General features: G+C 42.8%; 1 protein-coding gene across 5 annotated transcripts in view; it reads right to left on the bottom strand.

Moving 5' to 3' along the window:
- SMYD3 (SET and MYND domain containing 3) overlaps nt 1-23,372 on the bottom strand; it is a 690,952-nt gene that overhangs the window by 356,791 nt on the left and 310,789 nt on the right. Inside the window, exon 1 of one of the 5 annotated variants that reach the window (XM_042924639.1) lies at nt 20,799-21,347. The exons of the other annotated variants lie outside the window; for them this stretch is intronic. Within the exon in view, the coding sequence (XP_042780573.1) occupies nt 20,799-20,831 (33 nt within the window). The 5' untranslated portion in view covers nt 20,832-21,347. Of the gene's footprint in view, nt 1-20,798; nt 21,348-23,372 lie in introns of those variants that run through there. 5 annotated transcript variants of the gene reach the window in all.

Here is a 23,372-nt window from a genome sequence, read left to right as displayed (position 1 = left end):
GAAGCTCTGATTACTGAGCCGCCATGGTCTACAGATGAGAAGACTGAGGCACAGAGATGGTAAATCACTTGCCCACAGCGACACGACAGGCACATGGCCCTCACTCGGCACCAGTGCCCCTCACCACATGGTACTGCCTGGTTTACGCAGAAGCAATGATCCCTTTTCTTACAAACTCAAGCTTTCCAGAGACAGGCTCTCGGTCCCGAGATGTGTTCTCTTCTGGCAGATCATGAAGGAAACAGATGCTGAGAGATGCTCCCTCCCCAGCTGCTCTGCTTAGTCACACTCCTGCTCCGGGAAGGAGGCCTACTTTCACACGAGGATCCCTCTGCAGCCACCCCAGGCGCACCTGGGCAGCCCGTCTTAAAAGACTGGCGTCTCCTCTCACCACGAGCTTGGCCTTCTTTTCATGGGCTGGCTCCCGTTACTGCACCTGCTGCAAACGGGTGTTGTGGCTAATCACGCAGGAGACAAGCGGGACTACATCACCTCCGAGGGAAACTGCTTGGAGAATCTGCAAACCAGGCCGTGTATTATGGGGCTTCTAAAGTCTGATGTCAAAGAACCGCATGCTTCTGGTCACCACACCGGGGTCTGGGCCTACAGTCCAGATGGAAGAGGAGCTTTACGAAGAAGTATGTGGCCAGTGAGATCCCAGTGCAAGGTTGAAGGGTGCAAGAAGCTGAGATGCTTACATTATTCAAGGAAAGGGGCCTATTCTCCACTGGTTATGCACAGACTGAAGGGACAGTTGTACGTGCAAACCAAGAGGTAAACAGACCTCTAAATAAGTGAAGAGGCAGGGAAGCACAGGTTGCAGAATGAATTATTAAAGCCTGCAATGGTCTGTACTCGAGGGTCTGACTGATTTCTGAGCGAAACATCCTCTCCTGAATGCTGCTACTTAAAGGTAAAAATAGACTCGTCATTCCCCCGACTCTCTTTCTCCATCATTGATGAAAAATGAAGTCGCTCCATTGGTTTGTAATTGATGTGCCTGACACTAAAATTTCATCCTATGTTCTGCCATCCTTTGAAACGCACGGTAAGAAGAGAAGATCGTCTTGACGTGCAAAATAGCACATTGTGACACAAAGCCACTGAGATACGTGTGAAAAAGCATTTCTACTGGAGCAGAAATGCAGTTCTGTTTGAAAGTTTACCCACATTTCAAATTTCACTTTGAGCAAATGCTTTAGGATAAATAAACAAAAATACAGGGCTTAAAAGAGGAAACTGTTTATTTCTTAATTTTTTTTAGAAATAGTAAAAGCAGGTGAGATGTAAATTTTTACCTTTTCTTTTTCTATACAAACTATTGAAAAATACGAAAAGCTAGTAGGTGCTTAGAGTTCTCAACACATTGTAATATATGCTCAATTTACTGATCTGAATTATATAAATGTACAAACAAGCACAGAATATATAAATACACAGATGTATAAACACTCCAGTACCATTAATTCCACTTCAATTTTTTTCTTTACCCAACAAACTACTGACTAAATAAAAAAAGCTGCTTTAATTTAGATAATACATTTTCTATTTATTTGAAGAAATACTTACTGAGCACCTACTTTGAGTCAGACACCGCACGCAGAGCCACGAACAGAGCATGACACATGCAGTTCCAGAGGTAAAAAGACAAGGTCATTTCAGAGCATGTGAACATCGTGGTGACCATGAAACCACGCTGTCACAGGCATGGGAAAGGCGGAGCTATTTTAGGTGGGATGGCCCGGGAAGGCCTCTTTGTGGACACCATTTTCAACGGGGTTCTGAATAATGAGGGGCCAGTCATAAAATCTTTTTTTTATATTTAAAAAATTATAGGGGAAGATATATAACAGTCAGGCTTAAATTCAGCTGCTTGCTTCAGAATATATACCAAATAAAATGGCTTAGGCTAACAGGTGGCTCTTTTTCTCCCAGAGGCTCCACACTACCATGGGGGCGCCCAAACTCCTCATGACCTTTCCTTTGCCTCCCTGACATCCTGCTTTCCCTCTTTCTGCTCACCCAGAGCAGTAAACAGTATTAATGAAAAATGAGAAGGGCACAAGCCCCAGCCAGCCGAGTCAGTCCTTCCACATCAGAAAATAGTAGCTTTTCCAGAAGCCCTGACCATAAAGCCCTACTTACATCTGCTCTGAACACTGTCCCACACCTACTATAAAGTGGCTTCAAAAGGCGCATGCTTTGGGGCGCCTGGGTGGCTCAGTCGGTTAAGCGTCCGACTTCAGCTCAGGTCGTGATCTCACAGTCTGTGAGTTCGAGCCCCATGTCAGGCTCTGTGCTGACAGCTCAGAGCCTGGAGCTGCTTGGGATTCTGTGTCTCCCTCTCTCTCTGTCCCTCCCCTGCTCATGCTCTGTCTCTCTCTGTCTCAAAAATAAATAAACATTAAAAAAAAAAAAAAAAAAAAAAAAAAAAGGCGCATGCTTTGAACTCGCATGGGCTTTTGCAGAACTCCCCCCCTCCAACCCCGCAATTCTGTTAGTAGGAAGAAAGCATAAATGGGTGTTGACCTGTGACAAGCAGTGTCTGCTGAAGCGTTCTAGAGAGGGTGATGGCAAGTGCAAAGTCCCCGATGTGACAACCAACAGGTTTGGCTTGTAGAACAGAAGACCAGCCTGTACCCCGTGTCAGGATCACAGAGAGCACAGCTCAGAATTCGGTTAGTGAAATGAGAGCCACTGGTCTGGAGGGCTCCTTAGGTCCTACATACGGTGAACTCACTTAAATCTCCCCCACAACTCCATGGGGTGGGTACAACCTTTATTTTACAAATAAGGAAGCAAGCGCTTAGGTTAAGTGACTTGCCCAAATTCGGAAAGTGAGGAGGGAGAAGAGACACAATTACAACCCAGGGTGATCTGATTCTTAAATCCATGTTCCTAACCCTGCTGCCTTCACTTCCCTGCTTCGAGGATATGCCTCTGAATAGTGAGCTGACAGAATTCATTCTTCCGGATCCATTCCTGTCATTACCTGCTCTCCTATTCACTAACACTTAAGAGAAGTGCTTCTTTATTCTTTTAATATTTTCATTTATTTGGAAGTCTAGATAGAGGGATTTCCTTGTGATTCTTTACCTATCTAATATGCATGAGAAGGAAAAAATTCTAAAAATTGAAACTGACTATCTCTTTCTGACACTGAGGTTTAGAGGTGTGAACCTCACATTAGTGGGAAAATAAATTTCTACACGGCTGCTTTTCACACTGGGGAGGAAGAAAAGAAGGCAGGAGTTTCAAAGCTCCTGCCAGTTCTTCAGTGCTGGGAAACATTAATGAGCTTCTGGATCTGCAAAGGTGGGCCCAGAGCCTAAGGATGTTTGAGAGTTAAATTGCTCTGCATAATGAAGTAAAGGTAATTGAGTTTCCTGAAGAATCAGAGAATAAAGAGGCCGAGGAAAATGGAGGAGGCAGGGAGCTCTGAAGGCGTGTGGATCTCCGGCGACAGGTTCCCATGTGAGGGCAGCAGGGGAGGGCTCTGCAGCTGACCCCAGGGGGCAGGCAACGCCCAGGAGCAAGCCATCATTCTACAATCTGGGAAGATTAAAAGGGCGCAGTGAGTCCAGAAGAACCCCACGAGGGCTGGCAGAGCTCCCCCGAATTCTCCAGGCTGCAGGGGACAGGGGCAGGGCTGTTGGCTTAGGACCCTACCCTCACCCCCACGGGTACTGCCCTGCACACGGAGACAAAACAGCATCAGAGGATCCCAGAGTTCCAGCACTTGCTTTAGGGAAACTCTTCCCTCCATCACTTCTCTGCACCCCACACCCAGCACCTCACAACAGAGTCACTTGCAAAGGCAAACCAGCCGCCCTGGGCACACATGGTGCCCTTCCCCTTGGCCGAAAGGTCTGTGTCCCCACACAGCCTCTGCTCGGGCCCAGTGGCTTTCTGTGTGAACTTCAAATTCCTGTGTGTATCCCAGCACTTGTGACTGGCCCCTGCCTAGAGCCCAGCCTCACCTGTGACCCTGAGCACCAGTAAGACAGAGCTACGTTCAGTGTCCTCTGTGCTCCACGCTGCCACTCTCGCTGCCCGCACACAGCTGCTCTCTTACACGCCTCACCTACTTTCATAAAACCATCTTCTAGGAGGGCTTCAAAAACCAACTGAGGCATCATTGCCTCCAGAAGCCTCCCCGCCTCCACCTGCAATTCGGATGGCCTCCTTTCTCCCTGCCACCCCACCCGAGGACTCCCCTTCCACACCTGGCTGAGGTGTCATCACCGAGTGACTGGTCTCCCCAACACGCATCCACAGAGCCTAGCACTGTGCCTACAGGGTAATTATTCAATAAATCCTTGACTATAATAAGTGTATGACCTAAAAGCTTTTATTATCTATTTATTATCTAAAAAGATAATAAAACCCAGATCTGCCCAGGAAGAGAATATTTGAAATGACTGTCAGGACAGAATGCGTCTTCCCACACCTTGATTTTTCCTTCAATACAGCGCTGTAACTCTTCTGGCCTCTATCCAAACCCTCATGTTACTCTCACCCAGTTAAGCCAACAGCAGCCTTCAAAAAAACAGGAACACTAATTGTGAAAAGTTCATATTCTTTCATTCAACAAATAGACATCTTGTGCTTCATCACGACATGTGGTGCTTCACGAATGGACAAGACCGACGTTACTCGTATCCTACTAGAATTCAACCAATGAATAAACATCTAACGTCATGGTAGTGATAAGTGCTCTGTGATGAAAAATGAGAGTGCAATAGTTTATTAGACCTAATCTAACCAGGGTCAGGGACGGAAGGGGGGCTTGCCAGTTACCAGTGTATACGGACTAAGGTGGGCTCCCTTTGCAAGCAGGAGTTTGCCAGCAACTGTGTGTGTGTGTGTGTGCGCACGTGCGCGTGCACATGTTGGTTAGGGAAACATGAAAAGATGCCTATTACAAGGAGAGATAACAGCCTGCGGGCAGCCTGAAGGAGCTTGGAGAGTTTCAGGAACAGCAAAGGGGGCCGTGTGGAGGTCCTGTGAGCTCCCAGTGCGAGTGAGGGTGAATCTGGCTGGCGAAGCTAAGTTAGTTTTTCCTTGGTGAATCTGTCAGAGAACAGGCTACATGTGCGGAAGCAATGTTTCTAAGTGAAAAAGCAGCGTGATAGCGAAGCAATGCTAGGCAGAGATGATCATGGACTGAGGAGGAAGCATCTCCAAGTTGGCTAAATGAAGGAAGATTCTTACCTGGGTTATGCTAATGAGAATAAGCATGATGGGGGGAGGGGGGCTCAGGAAAGGAGCCTGTCAGAGCCTGGCACAAGGGACACTGGGAGGTGCCTCAGATATAGCCTGGGCTGAAGCCAGACAGACAAGTAATGCTGAACACTGTCGCCAACCGATCTGAACACAACAGCCACTCAAGACACGTTAATTCTTTCTAAACAACAGAATGGCTGTGAATGCCACGGAGTTATTTTAAATCCGCATCTCCTGTTTATAAGGGTCTGCAATCTTCATGTTATCTCTGAATCCACGTTTACATGAGGAGCCCTTTGTTTTCAGTCATCATTACAAAGTAACTAAGCACTTCCTAACGGCTGGTGGCAGCAAAAATCTCAATCTCGAGATCAGATTTCTTACTTATAACGCCTAGCTCAGGATCACCTCAAGCTCTCACACACAATCAAGTACGAGGGTTATTCCGGGGGTGCAGAGATTCCTGGTGTGTTAGGGTTCCCAGAAAAAGCCATGAACTACACCATACACCTGCATAATAAGCAACTTAGCCTTACTACTTCAATGCTACAATTGTCACTGTTATTGAAGACGTTCTGTTTACTAGGTATGCGTGTTGTGCGAGGAAAACTTATTTTCCTTGGTAGGGTGCAAGCAGCTTACTTCATATATACCTTAAGTGGCTTAGTGGCTAAAGTACATAATCTCTTCGGCTGTGTGCCTCAATTACATTTATTTTATTGTAGGTGCCTAATGCACAGTTAATCACCTTCATCCGTATTGTTAACCTGATCCTTGAAATATTTATACTTCCAGCACACATCGATTATTTTTTTGCCATTCTTTCATTTGAAAAGAACATTAATGGTTAGAGAAATAATGGATGCCATGTTCTTCATATCACAAATTATTGTGACTTTTATACTCAATGACTAGTTGTAACAAAAACTCAAAACCACAACTGTAAGTGACTAAAAAAGGACAATGAAAACAGAGTTCGTTCTACGGTTGCAGGCTGTTTGACATTTCCCAGCCTGCCCAGAATTTTATAAAAAGAAATGACCTTGAAAATAATTAAGCATATCAAGTGGTAAGGCTGCAGCTCACTGAAATATGACAATATATTCATATCTTTATAATGCTGCTGAGCTTTCATGAACTAGAAAGAAGTTTCATTGCTCTTTAACCAATTTGTACTTGTATTTTTATAGGCTGGTACATACTCACTACAAGGCCATTCTAATCTTTGTTTCCCTATATCCCTATGAACTTGGAAATAAAGGCAATCAGGTCTCAGCCCACTAGACTGGGAAAAAGATCAAGTATTGCAAGAAGCAAAAGAGGCTGGCTTATTTTTTTTCAGTCTGTTTAATTAGAGTGCTCTTAGTAAAACTACAAATTCAAAATAGCTTTCTCTGTTCAATGCTTATTAATTTAAATGCTCTTTAAAAGGGAACATGTAAGCATCTTAATAAATAAATTTAGCTGCAGGGCGCCTGGGTGGCTCAGTTGGTTGAGCTGGGTTGAGCATCCGACTCTCGATTTCAGCTCAGGTCATGATCTCACGATTTGTGAGATCGAGCCCCATGTCAGGCTCTGTGTTGACAGTGCAGAGATTCTCTTCAGAGGGATTCAGAGCCTACTTGGGATTCTCTGGATTCAGAGCCTACTTGGGATTCTCTCTCTCTCTCTCTCTCTCTCTCTCCCCCTCCCACCCTTCCTCCCTCCCTGCCCCTCCACCGTTCTCCCTCCCCCTCTCTCAAAATAAAAAAACTTTAAAGTAAATTTACCTGCTGTCACTTTATAAAAGGAGTAAATGCAACTAAAACAAAAACAAAAACACAACAATCACAAGTGAGGGGATGGACAGAAAACACTTCCAAGACACCATGGGACAGACCCATGATGCCCCAATGCCCTGTGCACTGCTGGGAAGGGCTGAAGGAAGTCCTATTCAGCCACACAGTAGGACCTCAGGACACAGGAGGACTGACAGGTCCTAGGAAAATCAGAATCTCCAAGGTGGAAACCAATCCGTCAGAGGAATAAAGAAGCAGACCCCCTAGTCCAACTTCTTGGCTGGGTCTCCTCCCTCCTCCTGCCCCAGCACAGTCATACCACAAAGTTTAAATGTGTATGAAGTGTTGAGCTGATTTCTCCCAACAGGTCCCTTTGAAAAGGGCTCGAAGGAGGAGGTTGTAAAAGCAAGGCTGCTCTCAGAAGGTGATGGAATGCCCTGGAAATCTGACATTTACAAGTGCTATCCGGTCCAGCCCCAGTGAGCTGAACCCTTTACACTTCATCCTTTCCTCTTTCTGTGCCAAAAACAGGGCAGGAGGTGGGGGAGAAGATTTCTTACAAAAGATTCTAACTTTCTACTTAGCACATGCAGGAGCAGCACTGCTGGGACTGGCATGAAATAAGAGTTTGACAGCCCTGGGGCCCCTCAGTGGCTCAGTTGATTACGCATCCAACTCGAGCTCAGGTCATGATTGCGTGGCTTGTGAGTACGAGCCCCGCATCGGGCTCTGTGCTGATGGCTTGGAGCCTGGAGCCTGCTTTGGATTCTGTGTCTCCCACTCTCTCTCCCCGTCCCCCGCTCACACTCTGTCTCTCCCTCTCTCAAAAATAAATAAACATTAAAAAATTTTTTTTTTCAATAAAACAAAAAGAATTCGACAACCCTGATTCCCAAGGATGTCCACGGGGAGTGCATATGGATGGGGAAAAGTTAGTAACGGAAGAGGTCAGGCCCATAGAAGGGCTGTTCCTAGAACCAGAATCTTAACAAATGAGCGGGGGACCCAACTGCTCATATTAAGTAAGTACCTGCCATGTGCAGGTGCAAGGTCCTTGCAGAAACAAGACTGACATTGTCTCTGCTCACGTGAAGTTTATATTCTTGTAAACAGTGGCGAGTAGTAACAATAGAATCTTTGGGAATGATTAGAAAAACATCTACCCACCAGTCATTCATTCACTCACAACAGACTGAAAGCATCATGCGCACCAGGCTCTGTGCTTGCTGCTGGGAGTATACCATGGTAAGTAACACATCAGCAGAATCTGGGAATCAGTCACACACAGATGGTAAATGGACCCACAGGAATTAATGAGGAGACCCAGAGCAAAGAAAGAGGGGAAAGGAGCCCACAAATATGGAAGGTGGTGGTGTAGGAAGAAATGTGGGAGAGTATGGTGTCACTCAAGCCAGTGTTAAGCACTTTAAGCAAAGTGTTATGAGAAGGGAGTCATCCACAGTACAGTTACAAAGTCAAATTCAAAGAGGAATCAGCACTCGCTGGGTTTTGCAGCTCTGAAGACCAGAACAGTTCTGAGTGACTTATGCACCTGAACACCAGACCACAGGCAGACGAGCCAACGACAAGGAAGTGAAGACTAAAAGTCTGGACAGTTTCATAGTCTTAACTGTGCAAAAAGACAAGATTCAAAGATAAGCAGAGAAAGAGGTCAGGCAGAGGAGTTCTTATTTTTTCCTCCTCTTCCTCCATTTCTCTCTTCTTCCCTTTCTAAAATAAAACAGACTTAACCACATGTAAAGGCTGAAAAGAGAAAATAATGGAGAATAGATAACTGGTGTTAAGTGAGGTCCCTAAAAGAATAAAAAAAATAATGGGATCTAGAAAGCAAAAGGAGATTCCCACTGAGTATTGAGGCACAGAAGGAAGAAAGATACTGCTGAAGGCAGGGCTAGGGTGGGTGGCACAAGTGGGGGTGGGGGGCGGGCAGGAGGCTGGGGGGTATGCAGGCCTGAGGGAAGGAGCACAGCTGGAGTGGGGAGCACAGGTAAGGTGGGGAGCAGGGCTGGGGTGGGAGGCATGGGTGGGGTGGGGAGCCAGGCTGGGGTGGGGGGCACAGCTGGAGTGGGGAGCATGGGTGGGAAGCACAGGAGAGGTGGGTAGCAGGGCTGGGGTGGGGAGCAGGGCTGGGGAGCAGGAGGAAATTAAAACTCTGAAGACTCTCTGACATAATGACTGCAGGCCAGGAAAATTCTCAGGCAACTTTCAGTGTAAGCGAAGAGGCCCCCAGAGACCGATAACCGATATTTTGGGTTAGCTTAGTGGACAACTGGTACAAGTGGTGGTCCGGGACGGGCACAGGTAGAACAGCTCTGATTACTAAACGTGCCTCACACAGGAATTTATAAAATTTGTCCAACTAGGCAGTGAAGAAACTCCCCGGGAGCACAGAGTCTCACACATTTTTAAGTAAATGCTTCCGCCTGTGGGAAACCCTGTCAATGGGGACACTGCCAAATCAGCATCGAGCTCAGTAACCTAAGAGGGCCGCACGAGAGCAAATGCATGCTGGCGTGCGTGTCTGAACTTCACCGCTGAGGAATCCCGGCCATGAGGACCACCCTCCAACACCCTCACCAGAGTCACGGGGCTCCAGGCGAACTGCTTCACCTCGCCGTGTCCCAAGCTTTCCTTTCGCTTCTTTAATTTTTTTTTAATTTTACATTTATTTATTTTTGAGAGACAGAGAGAGACAGAGCACAAATGGGGGAGGGGCAGAGAGCGGGAGACCCAGAATCCGAGGCAGGCTCCAGGCTCTAAGTTGTCAGCACAGAGCCCGACGCGGGGCTCGAACTCACAAACTGTGAGATCATGACCTGATCAACCGACTGAGCCACCCAGGCGCCCCTCCTTTCACTTCTGTAAAGAAAGTCCTATGTACTTTTCCTTCAGTCCTCAGGGTGCTGCAGGGATGAATGTGCATCTGTCTAAAGCTCTGGCCGTCCGAGAAAGGAGCCCACTCCGACCTGGAAGTCCCTTCCAGGCCACACGCTGGCATGGCCCCTTTGTATTCATGAAGAGAAAAGGCACAGATTGTACAGGGTTTTTCACAAGCGTGGCTCTCACCTGGCTCGTGTGTCCCTGCACGCGTGCCGGGACTTGCCCTAATCACGAGAAAGACAACACAGCGCTGCCTGAACACGCGGGGAGTCCGGCGACCCCCTGCTCGCGATTCGCTGGGTGAGAAGGCCTATTATCCTTCTGCTCACCCAGGACGTAAGCCCTTTATTTACCAAGTGTCTGCTCAATCAGCACAGAGCCTTCGTGTTCTGTCCCCTCTGCTCTGTTGACTCTTGGATCCGGCAGGGTGCTGGAGTCTAGGAACCACGTCGACCACAGCACCCTGTCCACGTTACGTACTCAGCATAATGTTAGCTGCTCCTGGTGCTTGCCAGAGTGCTACCTGCCCGCGGACTGCTACTTCTGTGTTTGGATGGAGTGAGTGCCATCACTTGTAGACACTCTATTCTAGCAGCTAATGGAGCACCTGGCACAGAAAAGAGTCAGCGATTATGAAGTTGTTCATTGTACCACATCTGTCTTTCTCCATCATACATGTATCTGGTAAGCATAGGTGCTTAATAAGATTTTCTCTGATCACTAAGCCATGGTTCTCTGCTACTCTTAAAATTTGGGATACTATAATACTATAAATTAAAATATCATAATACTTTCTCAGAAAGTATAGAAATAGGTTATGGACTGATGGGAGTGTGGGGTTACATGAATATCAATACTCAAATATCATCAAATTATATCTAAATATACACATTTTATTGTCTGTAAATTATAATTCAATTTAAAAAGGAGATTAGAGTGAAAAAACAGAAGTATGGTTTCAAGGAGTAGCTTTACTATGCCCCATGAAGATTATTGGCGATACAGACACAAACATAAATTTTATTTATAAAATCATATTTGTGTACCAACACTATCTCATGGTATTTTGTGACAGGGGAACTATCCCTTCATTGCACCAAAAACTAAAGATAGGTTGCAAGATTATTTTTACATAAATTCTGATGATAAACTTAGTGTTTTCCTAATAGAAAAAACAAAACAAAACAAAAAGTATCCCTGAGTTTACAAGTCAAGTAAAATACCTGCTTTGGTCTTTGAGATTTAGCATAACAATTGCCCACACAGTAAACAAACAGACAAAGGGTTTTTTTTCTGCAATAACTTTTATACTACAGAGATACCCTAACCTTTAAAACTCCCTCCTTGAAAATATTTCCAAAAGACATGTCTGATAAAGGCTTAGTATCCCAAATATATAAAGAACTTATCAAACTCAACACCCAAAGAACAAATAATCCAGTGAAGAAACGGACAAAAGACATGAATAGAGACTTTTCCAAAGAAGACATCCAGATGGCTAAAAGACACATAAAAAGATACTCAACATCCCTCATCATCAGGGAAATACAAATCAAAACCACGATGAGATACCACCTCACTCCGGTCAGAATGGCTAAAATTAATAACTCAGGAAACAACAGATGTTGGTGAGGATGCAGAGAAAGGGAAACACTTCTGCACTTTTGGTAGGAAAGCAAACTGGTGCAGCCACTCTGGAAAACAGTGTGGAGGTTCCTCAAAAAATTAAAAATACAGCTATCCTCTGACCCAGCCATTGCACTACTAGGTATCTATCCAACGGATACAAAAATGCTGATTTGAAGGGGCACATGCACCCCAATGTTTATAGCAGTGCTATCAACAATAGCTGAATTATGGAAAGAGCCCAAAGGTCCAATGACTGATGACTGGATAAAGAAGATATGGGGTGTGTATACAAACACACATACACACACACATACATACTATGGAATATTACTTGGTGATCAAAAAGAATGAAATCTTGCTATTTACAACAACGTGGATGGAAATAGAATGGATTACACTAAACAAAATAAGTCAGGGAGAGAAAGACAAATATATGATTTCACTCATATGTGGAATTTAAGAAACATAACAGATGAACATAGGAGAAGGGAAGGAAAAATAAGATAAAAACAGAGAAGGAGGCATATCATAAGAGACTCTTAAATATAGAGAACAAACTGAGGATTGCTGGAGGGGTATTGGGTGGGGGGGGTGCTAAATGGGTGATGTGCACTGCGGAGGGCACTTGCTGCGATGAGCACTGGGTGCTGTATGAAAGTGGTGAATCACTGGGCTCTACATTATTACACTGTATGTTAACTAACCTAAATTAAAAAAAAAAATCCCTCCCTACCCAAGGGTTAAAATTCATATTCAACTACTTAAGTTGAACCACACTTTCCATCAAAATCTGGAAGTACTTCACTTATGAAAAAAGACTGGGGCATTCCAGCACGAGCATTCATTCAACTTGCGGAAATAAAGTATCCTTCAGTCCCTTACAATTCTGCTCAACAACATTCGCTAGGGAAAGTTTCAAACATTTATGGGAGATACTCCTGGAAAGAGAGGGCAATTTACTGGTGTGTGAGATTGTCAAGTGGGAGAATCTGTCAATCACCTAATTACCAACTATTCATTGAGGAGGGCTTTTAAATACACTGTAAATGAAACATGTAAAATTAGCCATGATTCCAAATGTATTATACTGTATGAAACAAGAATAAAAGCCTTTTTCAAAATATGTAATTTATTCAAAGGAGTTCCCTACTTTAAATACATTCTCCACGAAAAGCAACTTGTATTGACCTGAGTCACTACATCTTCCACGGACCTTTCAGAACAACAAGATATTTGGGAATTTATTCAAAAGCAACAAGAGAATGGGAAACAAGTCTTCCAGTCTGAGCTAAAGTTACACAAAATCACTAAGGAGATCATTTTTTATTCCATTCTTTTACATTTCTTTGTCTCCTCCAGGCCACAACACAAGCCCCCGTACTGGGAACCACAAGATAATTCTTACTTTTTACATGACACTTAGTCTCAGAAACAAATTGTGGAGTTGCAAAGTTGAAGATCAGTAAACAACCAGTGTCCATCAACCACACTGATGAGTACCAGTGTATAAAAGACCATTCCTACTCGCTGCCATGCTCCAGATCCGAAAAGGGAACCAAAATTCAGGGCTGTATTTGTCCCCTCAGAGCCCTTGGCAGAGAGAAAAAACATGAAAATAACAGCAAAAACAACACATCACTTAAAATCGAACTGATACTATAATGAGAAAGCAATATTTTGTTTTTTAAAACAAAAATGACAGGACACTTGGGTGGCTCAGTCGGTTAAGCACCCGCCTTAAGCTCAGGTCATGATCTTGTGGTTTCTGGGTTCGAGCCCCATATCGGGCACTGGGCTGCCAGCTCAGAGCCTGGAGCCTGCTTCGGATTCTTAGTCTCCCTCTCTCTGCCCCTCCCCTACTTGCACTCTGTCTCTCTCAAAAACAAATAAACATTTTAAAAAATGACATATATGATCTAACCATCAGCAACAACAACAAAAAAAACCATTTTCAAAGCAATGAGAATAACACTTATATTTGCCTTTGTCCATGATACTGGTAAAGGCCGGCTCTTCCCTTGAGGCGGTGAGGTTAGCCACTCTTGAGTTAAAAGAACACATGAATAACAGACAAACATAATGCACGAATCCCCACACTACACACTTTCACCAAACTGGTGAAGTATATTTCTATTTAAAGTAAAATATATTTCTATATAAAGTAAAAGAAAGAGAAATTTAAAAATTTTTAAGCTTGTGATCTGAATATTACAGGCCACTGTGATTCATATTTGACCTGATGTTACAAAGATCTATGCTTATCTCCATGACATGGTCAAATATTTTCATAACAGCAGAGTCACCTATTTATGATATTAAGAAGAAAGTGATTTAAACCTTCACACACTCTGCTGATGTGCTGTGGTGTTGTATATTAAGGGCCATCTCTGGGTTAAGAGCAAAATTTATAACTTCACTGCTTTCTTAAATAAGATCCTATCGCTTACAATCCTCACATCATTTGAGAGTTTGTAAATTAAAAAAAAAAGAAAATCAAAACAATCCATCATTATCAAGGGCAGAATGGACCCACAGTTGCCATGGCAATTGTCTAAATTCTAGACTTAATTTATTACTGAATAAGTTTTAAAAATTCATAACCCCAACCACCAAGAGCAGACGAATATGATCTTCCCAAAGCTTGCTGAGTTTTAATTGCCCACACACTACTCACCAAATGAGGTAAAAGTAGCTAAATATCATTTATTACTAGTTCTGGGTACCATTACTCTATAATTTGAAAGGCATTTCTCCTTCTGAGTTTATCACTTTGAGTTAATCACTTTGGTACTGCCATTAAAAATTGGGTGTTTACATGTAAGTGATGAATCACTGAATTCTACTCCTGAAACCAATATTGTACTGTGCGTTAACCAAAATTTAATAAAAAAGGAAAAAAGAGAGACAGAACAAAAAAAATTACTAAATACTATACATGACAATGCCAGGCTAGAAGTTATACTGAGCAAGAAAAGTGTGCTCACTCTAAGGGACAGCTCAAAAAGACAACACAAAATCAGGAGACCACAGAGGAGAAGAAACATCTTTGTGGCAGAAGAGCACTGAATGGGCAAAGAATGAGCATGAAATTGTTGAAAAGTACAATCTGTAAAGGCTGCGAGCCTCTTTCCAAGAAAAGCCTAGGGCACAAAATGTCTCCTGACCAGATTGGTGTGAGTCCTACTTGAAATACGGAGAAAATGAGATACGAGAAACATGTGTGGCCACGGAGGGACAGTGGATGATGATAAGTGCACAGTGAAGCCACTATTTCTAAGGATTGAGATAAAAATGGTGCAACTCAAAAATTGATCTCTACAATGATGTCAATCTCATCCAGGCAGATTTTCTAAACACTCAACCCAGCAACTCTCCCGGACCATCCTTATACCAGTCTTGGGGACAGAGCCCCGTCTGGCTTTCCGCTTTCAGAAGGGGTGCTGCCTCCATTTAGCGATGTTTATAAAAATGGCAGCAGCTTCCTATTTGAATGTTAATTACTGTTGTGATACACAAGATAATTTAACTTGCTTCAGTAATTTATTCTTCCTTTTAATTAGATGCAGTAATTGGAAAATCTTCCAGAATGTAACAACAGTTCCAAAGGTGAAATGGAAAGGAAAGAGAGCTTTCCCAGAGCATCTCAACTATAAATCTGGGGCTGGCTGTTCAACTGGCCACCACCTGGATGAACCATGCCAGGAATCACAGATGGTCCTTCTAGAATCAAGTAGGTGGCACCCACCACCTTTAGAGTTGATGGATTCAAGAAGAAGGCAAAGCCCCAGCAGACAGTTCATAGCTAAACTGAGAAGAATCTGAAAGACAAACCTTGAATGAATCCAGGAACGATAAGACACAGTGCCGCTTTAAACCCTCTTTTCTGGGAGCTATTCACACACAGTTCAAAGACACTGTAGGAGTACTGGCCAAAAACACCACTGGGGTGTGACGGGTTCTATTCATATTACTTCATTTATGGAAGTATTCTGGTGCTTGCCACATCATACATGCACATAAATATTTACTGAAACAAGCAAATGAATGATTGGATAAGTAAATGAATGGGTGCATGCATGGCTTGGAAAAAATTATAGCCGATAAGTATTCAATACAGAGAACATATCAGATCCCATGCTAAGCACTGTTTCCTCCTCTCCTAATTTCCTTTTCATTGTACCCAAAGCTTTACTCCCTCTCTTTACCTCAAATCCTTTTTAAAAAACATTCTATGACAGATTATTTCAATCATATACATAAATAGTGAGAATACAACATATAACCATCTTACAGATTCAGTAATGATGGCCAATCTTCCTTCATTTCCACCCTGTAATATCAGCCTTCCTATAGTATTTTAAAGGAAATCCCAGGTATCATATTTCACCTGTCAATATTTACAGGACTCACTTTTTAAAAATATTTATTTTTGAGAAAGAGAGAGAGAGAGAGAGAGAGAGAGAGTATGAGCAGGGGAGGAACAGAGAGAGAGGGAGACACAGAATCCAAAGCAGGCTCCAGGCTCTGAGCTGTCAGCACAGAGCCCGACGCAGGACTCAAACTCACGAACCGTGAGATCATGACCTGAGCCGAAGTCGGACGCTCAACTGACTGAGCCACCCAGAAGCCCTTACAGGACTCATTTTTTTAAATCTCAATGTAATAATTCCTTAAATATATCAATAAGAATTCCTAAAAATCACTAAATATTCAGGTACTATACCTTTTCCCCAAATGTATTATAATATTTTACAGTTTGTATAAATTGGTATCCAGAAGAGGTCCAGACCTTAAGATTAGTTGATATATCTCCTAATCATTTTAACATACAGATTTGTCCTCCATCTGTTTTTTTCCTTCAGTTGCATTTTTTGTTACTATTATTATTATATTATTTTAGTGAGAAAGGAAATGCAAGTGGAAGAGAGAGGGAGGAAGGGAGGGAGAGAGAGAGAGGAGGAGGAGGAAGACGAGAGGGAGACGGACGAGTGGGGAGGGGAGAGAGAGAGAGAGACTGAGAGAGAGAAACAGAGACAGAGAGAGAGAGAGAATCTCACGCAGGCTCCACACTCAGGGCAGAGCCTGACACAGGGCTCAATCCCATGACCCTGAGATCATGATCTGAGCCAAACTCAAGAGTTGGATGCTCAAATGACTGAGCCCCTCAGGTGCCCTGCAATTTTTGTTATTATTATTGAAAAAAGTCATTAGCCCTGTAGAGTTGCCCAGTCTAGATTTTTAAAACGTTGTATCTCTATGATGTTTAACTCCCTCTGCTCCCCTCTCCTCTGGACTTACTGTTAATTGGTACTCAGAGGCCAGACCAGACTACACTTTGAACACTTTGAAATTTAGGAAGAATATTTCACAGCCTGTGTACTTCACCAGGAGACGTGTGGTCTCGGGCTAGCTCTCTACGGCCAGCAGTGCTCACCGCCTGGACCCACTAATTCACTGGGGTTGCAAAATAATGGATTCTGACTTTTCTGAATCCTTCCTCATCTGTTTGCTATGCTACTTCTCTAAAAAGACACCCTCTCTTCAACTAGTTGGTTAATCTGAGGTATAATATGTAAAGGAAAGCAAGTTAAACACTTGATTCTTTGCTTTTTGTTTGCCAGTTTTTCATAGCAATGAGAATATTCCCCAATATCATTAAAAAAATAGATAATGTGAATTTTATTTTTAACTCTGAGATTTCCTTAAGGGGAATATTCTGTGTCATAAATCCAAAACTTTCCATTATCACAGTATTTTGGGGGGCTTGGGGTAAATAAAGATATAACGTACTCTAGAAGTATCTGTCTCAAAAAACAAAACAAAAGAAAAAAAAAAAAACAACCCTACCTGTCTCATTAGGGCCTCTTCAATAAACAGACTTTTTTTAAATTTGAACATCCCCAAGTAAGGAAGTTTTAATAAACAAAAAATCCTGTGTATTTATTTAAGAACATTAATTATCTAACACCTTCCTCTCAAAATCATGATGCAGATGCTTGCCACCTGATTCTGGAACACAGAAGGACAGAATGGGTAGCAATCACTATACAAGTTTCCAGCAAGAGATGCTTCCCTTTGCAAACAATCCCCCAAACTGACCAACAGAGCATGTGATGTAAGGAGCCATAAAGAGATGTGATAAAAACAACCAAATATCATGCAAGAAACATATTCTACTAGAATGTGTACATCATATGGGTTCTATTTCCCCTAGAGATAAAGTAATCACTTAAGCTACAAAAATAAAAACAGAGACCCTACTCTCCACTTTAGGGGAGAACAGAGACACGTGTCCTCGAAATTACATGTAGCTGCAATGTAAGAAACCTGTCTGTTTACAAAATTAATGAGCAACTCACATCCTCTCGAGCCCCCAAAGCTGAGACCGCTCAGCGAGAGCAGTGCATCTGACGTCCTCTTTGCCACATAAAGGACGCAGGAAATTCAAGGGCAGTATGAAGTATGTCACTTCGTGAATGGCACTTTGGGCAACCAAAGATCCCCTCTACACACAAACCCACAGGAAATCTCAGAATTTCTGCTTCCCATGGGTATGGATGTTTTCTTCATTTGCATGGGTCTATTTGTAAGAGACGGAATTCAAGTTACCGACTTACGAAACACGTGTTTCATAGACCACCTGGGTGGTCTGGTTTGGAATCCCCTCCGCAGTAAGCGGGATGGACACCTACCTGTGAGACACAGTACGACTGTGCTAGCTGTGGGCCAAGCGTGTGTCCACACGAGGTGTCCTCCATACACCTACACACACACAGAAGCAGAAAAGTCAAACGAGAGACTTGAAAAACTGGATTCTAACACCAGCACATTGATTTCCTATGTAAATAGCTTAACCACCTCGTACCTTCGCTTCTACATTTTACAGACAGAATTATCTTTGCTTATACTGCAGGGCCATCGTGAGTAACAAAAATAACTCTTAAAATCTTCACAGAAAGTACAATTTGAACCTACAAATGAAGGAAACAAAGACAAACCTGAACAAATGGTCTCACCTATTTGTTCCAACTAAAAAGGGTTAATCCAAATAAAAAGAGAGGACACCTCCATGACTGGGGCTCCACTAACCGTCCTCCTCAGCTCCTCCCTACCGCTCCCTTTCACCTCCTTCCTTCCCCCTTTCCCCCACCACCAGGGCCTGCCTCCACCCGCCTCCGGCTCTTCTATCACTTCCACCTCCCCCATTGCAGCCTCTCCCTCCTGCACAATTAAAGCTCAGGACCTTAGAACTCTTCTAATCAAGCTCCTGCATTGTAAACCGAAAGGTGAGGCCTGCAGGGACAGAAACCACAGGCTCAGGGACAGCCCATTATTTGCAAAGCTGGCTCCTGGTGGAAGTGGGACTCCCGGTAGAAAGCTCTTGTGTGCTGCAATCACACCGTCTTCTACCTGGGACTATTCACCACTCTTAACGCAAGAAAGGGGCTTCAGGAACTGGTAAATGCATCTCATTGTTCTCCAACCATTATGAAGGGCTTCCAGTCATAAGCAGACAAACAAGGTGAAACCGACCGCATCAATCAGATTCAAATCCTTTGTCTGGAAGACACCTCCAAAGTTCAACTGTCTTCACCCTTAATCCATCTCACCCAGGAAGGAAGATTCAAGAGGCTGATCCCACAGCGACCCTCTCCCAGTTACTCCCTTCAGAGTTCAGCATCATATAGTCCATGGGTCAAATCCAAATCCTTCCTAAAGTAAGAAACAGCTCTTGATTCCTGGATGCAACACCCAAGCACAAGCAACACTACAAGGCAGCAAAGGCACCCCCCACCCCCCTCCCCCGCATGAGCACCATGATGCAGGGAGCCACAATTAGCACAGAGAATACAGGAGCTTGTGTTAAGAGCCCATTGCTCAATGTCTCCACAGCCTTACTCTTTAGCAAGTTAAATAATCTTAGCCTGTTTAACTTTATCAATCTTTTCATGATACTTTTGGCTCTTAAGACCCCTTGAAATTGTCCATGTTGCTTTTTGGAGAGAGTCTAGAACCAAGAGCAAGTAGATAAATTCCTTAGTACAAGAGAAAAGCCATCAACAAAAGTTATTAGAAAGTTTATATAAGTCCAGGACAATTAAGGAAATTTCCATGAAAAAAAGAGGCAGTAATCAAGGCAATAGTACTTTACAGATAGGCTAACTTGTCAACTTCCGGAACACCAGAAACTGAGGAGAAAACATCAAACACGGTCTCCCGAACATCATCTAACTTGATAGCTCTCACCATGGCTAAACACAAGAAGGCCTAAAACCCAGAGATGTCCAAGCTAAATCCTTCAAATATTGACAAAGTCAGGAAAAAGCAAGGTGAAGGAATTAGGGAAAAGGCAAATTCCTCTTCCTATAAAGTAAAGGAAGAAAATTAAATGAAAATCCTGACTGAGCTAGTAAAGTATGTGCAGGAGAAAAAACAGTAGTTGGGGGTGCGTTCTCGGTATAAAGTCTTGGAAATAATAAGACTGCTAAATTGTGAGCACCGGGGAGGTGAAGTACTAGCTCAAAAGATGATGGAAATTGAGCTTTCCAAGCTGAATTTGAAAAGGAGAGGTAAAAAGAGGTCAGCTCTTCATAGGCAAAGGGGAAGTTTGTATTATTAGGCTGGCTGTTTTAAATTAATATCCTGGAACATTAGCAGGTGAAAGAGCCCTGTAAAAACGACAGAGAGAGAAGCAAATGGAGTAGAAACAACAGTGTTTACACCTTACTAGTACAAAGGTATTTATTACTAGAAGGATTTACAAGGTGCTAACATGACATACATCAAAGTCAAAAGTCTAGCTTTAATAAATGATGAGGCATATGGCATAGAAGTGAAGCCAGAGGGCTTGAAATAACTCCATCTATGTGCATACTAGATTATTCTAAACCAAGTAAGCTACTCCAAGATCCACAAAATATCATGTTTTGTGATTCCCTAAGAGTCAGTATTCCCACTGTGTCAAACCAGTACAGGCGCTTGGGTGGAAAAACTAAGAGTGAGAAGAATATACGACACTGGTCTTTTCTGAGACACTATAAAGCATGCTCAAAGAATCTGAAGACACACCCTGACCCAGAGAGGTCTCAGCCTTCATATTCAAAATGACCAAAAAGCAAATGCATTGCCTTTTTTCCCTCCTATCCGGAAATATATGGAGGTAACAGTTGAGAAATCAGAGCAGATGAGGAACAAGGGGTCAGTATAACTGACATCTAAGTCAGCACACACGTCGGCAGCATGGCGGATGTCCTCAACACTCACCTGGCCTCCTCTGGGGACAGCATTTCCTGTCATCCCCCAATCTGTACCAAAGATGTGTGATTTCCACTTCTAACACATCACACCTTGTCACAGACTGAATGTCTGTGTCTCTACACACTTCCTATGTCAAAGCCCTAACTCCCAGTGTGGCTACACTTAGAAAAGGTGCCTCTGAGGAAATGATTAAGGTTAAATGAAGTCATAATGGTGGGGTCCTGATCTGATGGGGTTAGTGTCCTTTTAAGAAGAGCCATCAGAGAGCTTCTTCTCTCTCACCACGAGTATCCACGAAGGAAAGGCCACGTGAGGACATATCAAGAAGGCAGCTGTCTGCAAGCCATAAAGAGTCCTCACCAGAAATCAAATCAGCTGAAACCTTGAGCTTGGATTTCTAAGTCCCAGAACTGTGAGAAAATACATTTCTGTTGTTTAAGCCACCCAATCTGTGGTATTCTGTTATAGCGGCCTGAGCTAAGACACACATATTCCATCAATGTTTAATAACGACTTCCCAAACAGCAGGAACGGGATTTTTAATTTTGTTTTTTACATTTCCTAATGCAATGCTCCATGAGGGAGGGTGTTTCACAAATGGCTTTGACTATACTAATGGTTGAAAACTGCCACTGACTACAGTAACACCCACAACAGTCCAGCAGCAATGACAGTGTTATCAGCCAGATTACCGTTTTTACAGGCAAACACAGTTTTCTCCTTATTAAACAGCAGACTGTGGAATGCTCACCTTTTCTTCACTCACTACCAAAAACTATCAGTAACAATTCAAGTACTATAAGTCCTTTCTGAGAAATAAACACCAAAATAAAATACCATCTGTAATGCTAATTTATGTGCACATGTGCGCTAAAAATACTACCAAAAATTTCTATCATGATTTTTATGTAAGATACTTAAATTCCTTGGTTTTATGGCAATTCATCTTGATAATAATAAACTTGGTCACTATATGGTACACCTGAAACTAATTTAACACTGCATGTTAACCAACCGGAATTAAAATAAAAAGTTAAAAAAAATAAACTTAGGACAATACACTTTAGGCTTATAGAACACTAAAACATGGAATCATAGGATCACAAATTCAGAGAATCACAGTCTAGAGATAATTTAGGTCAACCTTTTTTTTTTTCTTTTGAATGAGGAAACCAAACTCAGAGATATGAGTAACAAAGAGATCCCTTAATTCCCAGAATCATGTTTTTCTACTGTATTGCTAAGGAATACATTTTTGGAAGTTAAATTCATAAATCTCAAAAAACAAAAAGCATAAATGTTTTTGTTAAACTCATTGATTAGGGAACCAGCAATAAGATGTTATAACCTGTTCAAAGGAGAATCCAAAGAGCAAACAAATATATAAGCCTCAGGAATGCTAAAAGAGGCAAAAATTGGCGAAGCTGGTCAGGATACAAAAGGCAATCATCTACTGCATTCTCTCATCATAATTAGCTGTCCATGGATGAGATCATTTCCTTCACTCTGATTACTACAACAGGGAGAGTTGTACAACTACTCAAAGATGATGACAGGCAGAGAGAATCTGGTTGGTTGAGCTACACAGAACATCTACTAATTTTTTTTTATAATTTCTAAGTCTTCCACAATTTCCCCTCCTGGTCTCTCCCCATATATAAATACTATAAAAATAGAGAACAGCACAGTCCGTAAGCCAAGAGACAGAATTCAGAATTCTTGGTTGGCTGTTCAGTCGGGAAGAAGTCCAACTTCATTTCACGCCCGCACAGAAATTCAGAGACACTGAAATCTCACCATGTTGGGCCAACACAGTCATCACTACAACTCTTTCCCCAGGATGACTCCTCGTCATACAACAATCTCACCAGGGTGACCGATTCAGGACAACAGTTCCTTAATCCGGGTGGGGGTAAAGCCCGTATTTTAACTCATCTTCCGACTCTACGTCCCATACCCTTTCCACAACATCACTGGTCTAGTTAGCCCACAAAAGAATGTCTCTGATGCTCCTTGACATTTATGAAGAAAAGGTCTACAAGAACAAACTTTCACTGTTATTCGGATAAAATGTAAAATGAGAAAAGACGGGAGAAGAAATAATCTGCTCCACAAACACAGGAAGAGCATAGAGTGGGACAAGGAGCTGACAGGTTGATCAAATGACCCCAGTTGTGCAGCGCTGCTCAGAGCATTTACCCTGAAGAAAGGAGAAGAACACGGGGTGAAGAGTAGAAAAGAGGGAGGAAAAGCACTCGAAAGCACAACGACGAACAAGAAGGTCTTGTCCTCACATACTGAGCGTAGGGAAAGAATCACAGGATGTGCACACGGGGAGAACAAGAATCGAGGACTGAAATGAACATTTTGTCCAATTCTTTTTCCTCAAAATGCTCAGGAGGATCACTACAGACAACATTCAGAAAACCAACAATAACATAAGTAGCTGAAGCGATTTTTCAATAGCTCCACTGTGAAAAAAGACAAAACACATCTCAAAATTACAAGCTTTGAAACTTAAATATTTTAATTAAGATGTTTCTGAATTCAGTTCATTCTTAAGTAAGACTGAAGCTCTAA

The sequence above is a fragment of the Panthera leo genome, chromosome F3, assembly GCF_018350215.1.
Source record: "Panthera leo isolate Ple1 chromosome F3, P.leo_Ple1_pat1.1, whole genome shotgun sequence".
In the NCBI taxonomy this organism is placed as follows: Eukaryota; Metazoa; Chordata; class Mammalia; order Carnivora; family Felidae; genus Panthera; species Panthera leo.
The sequence above is the reverse complement of the archived record's forward strand: the minus strand, read 5'-3'. Positions and strand labels throughout refer to the sequence as shown.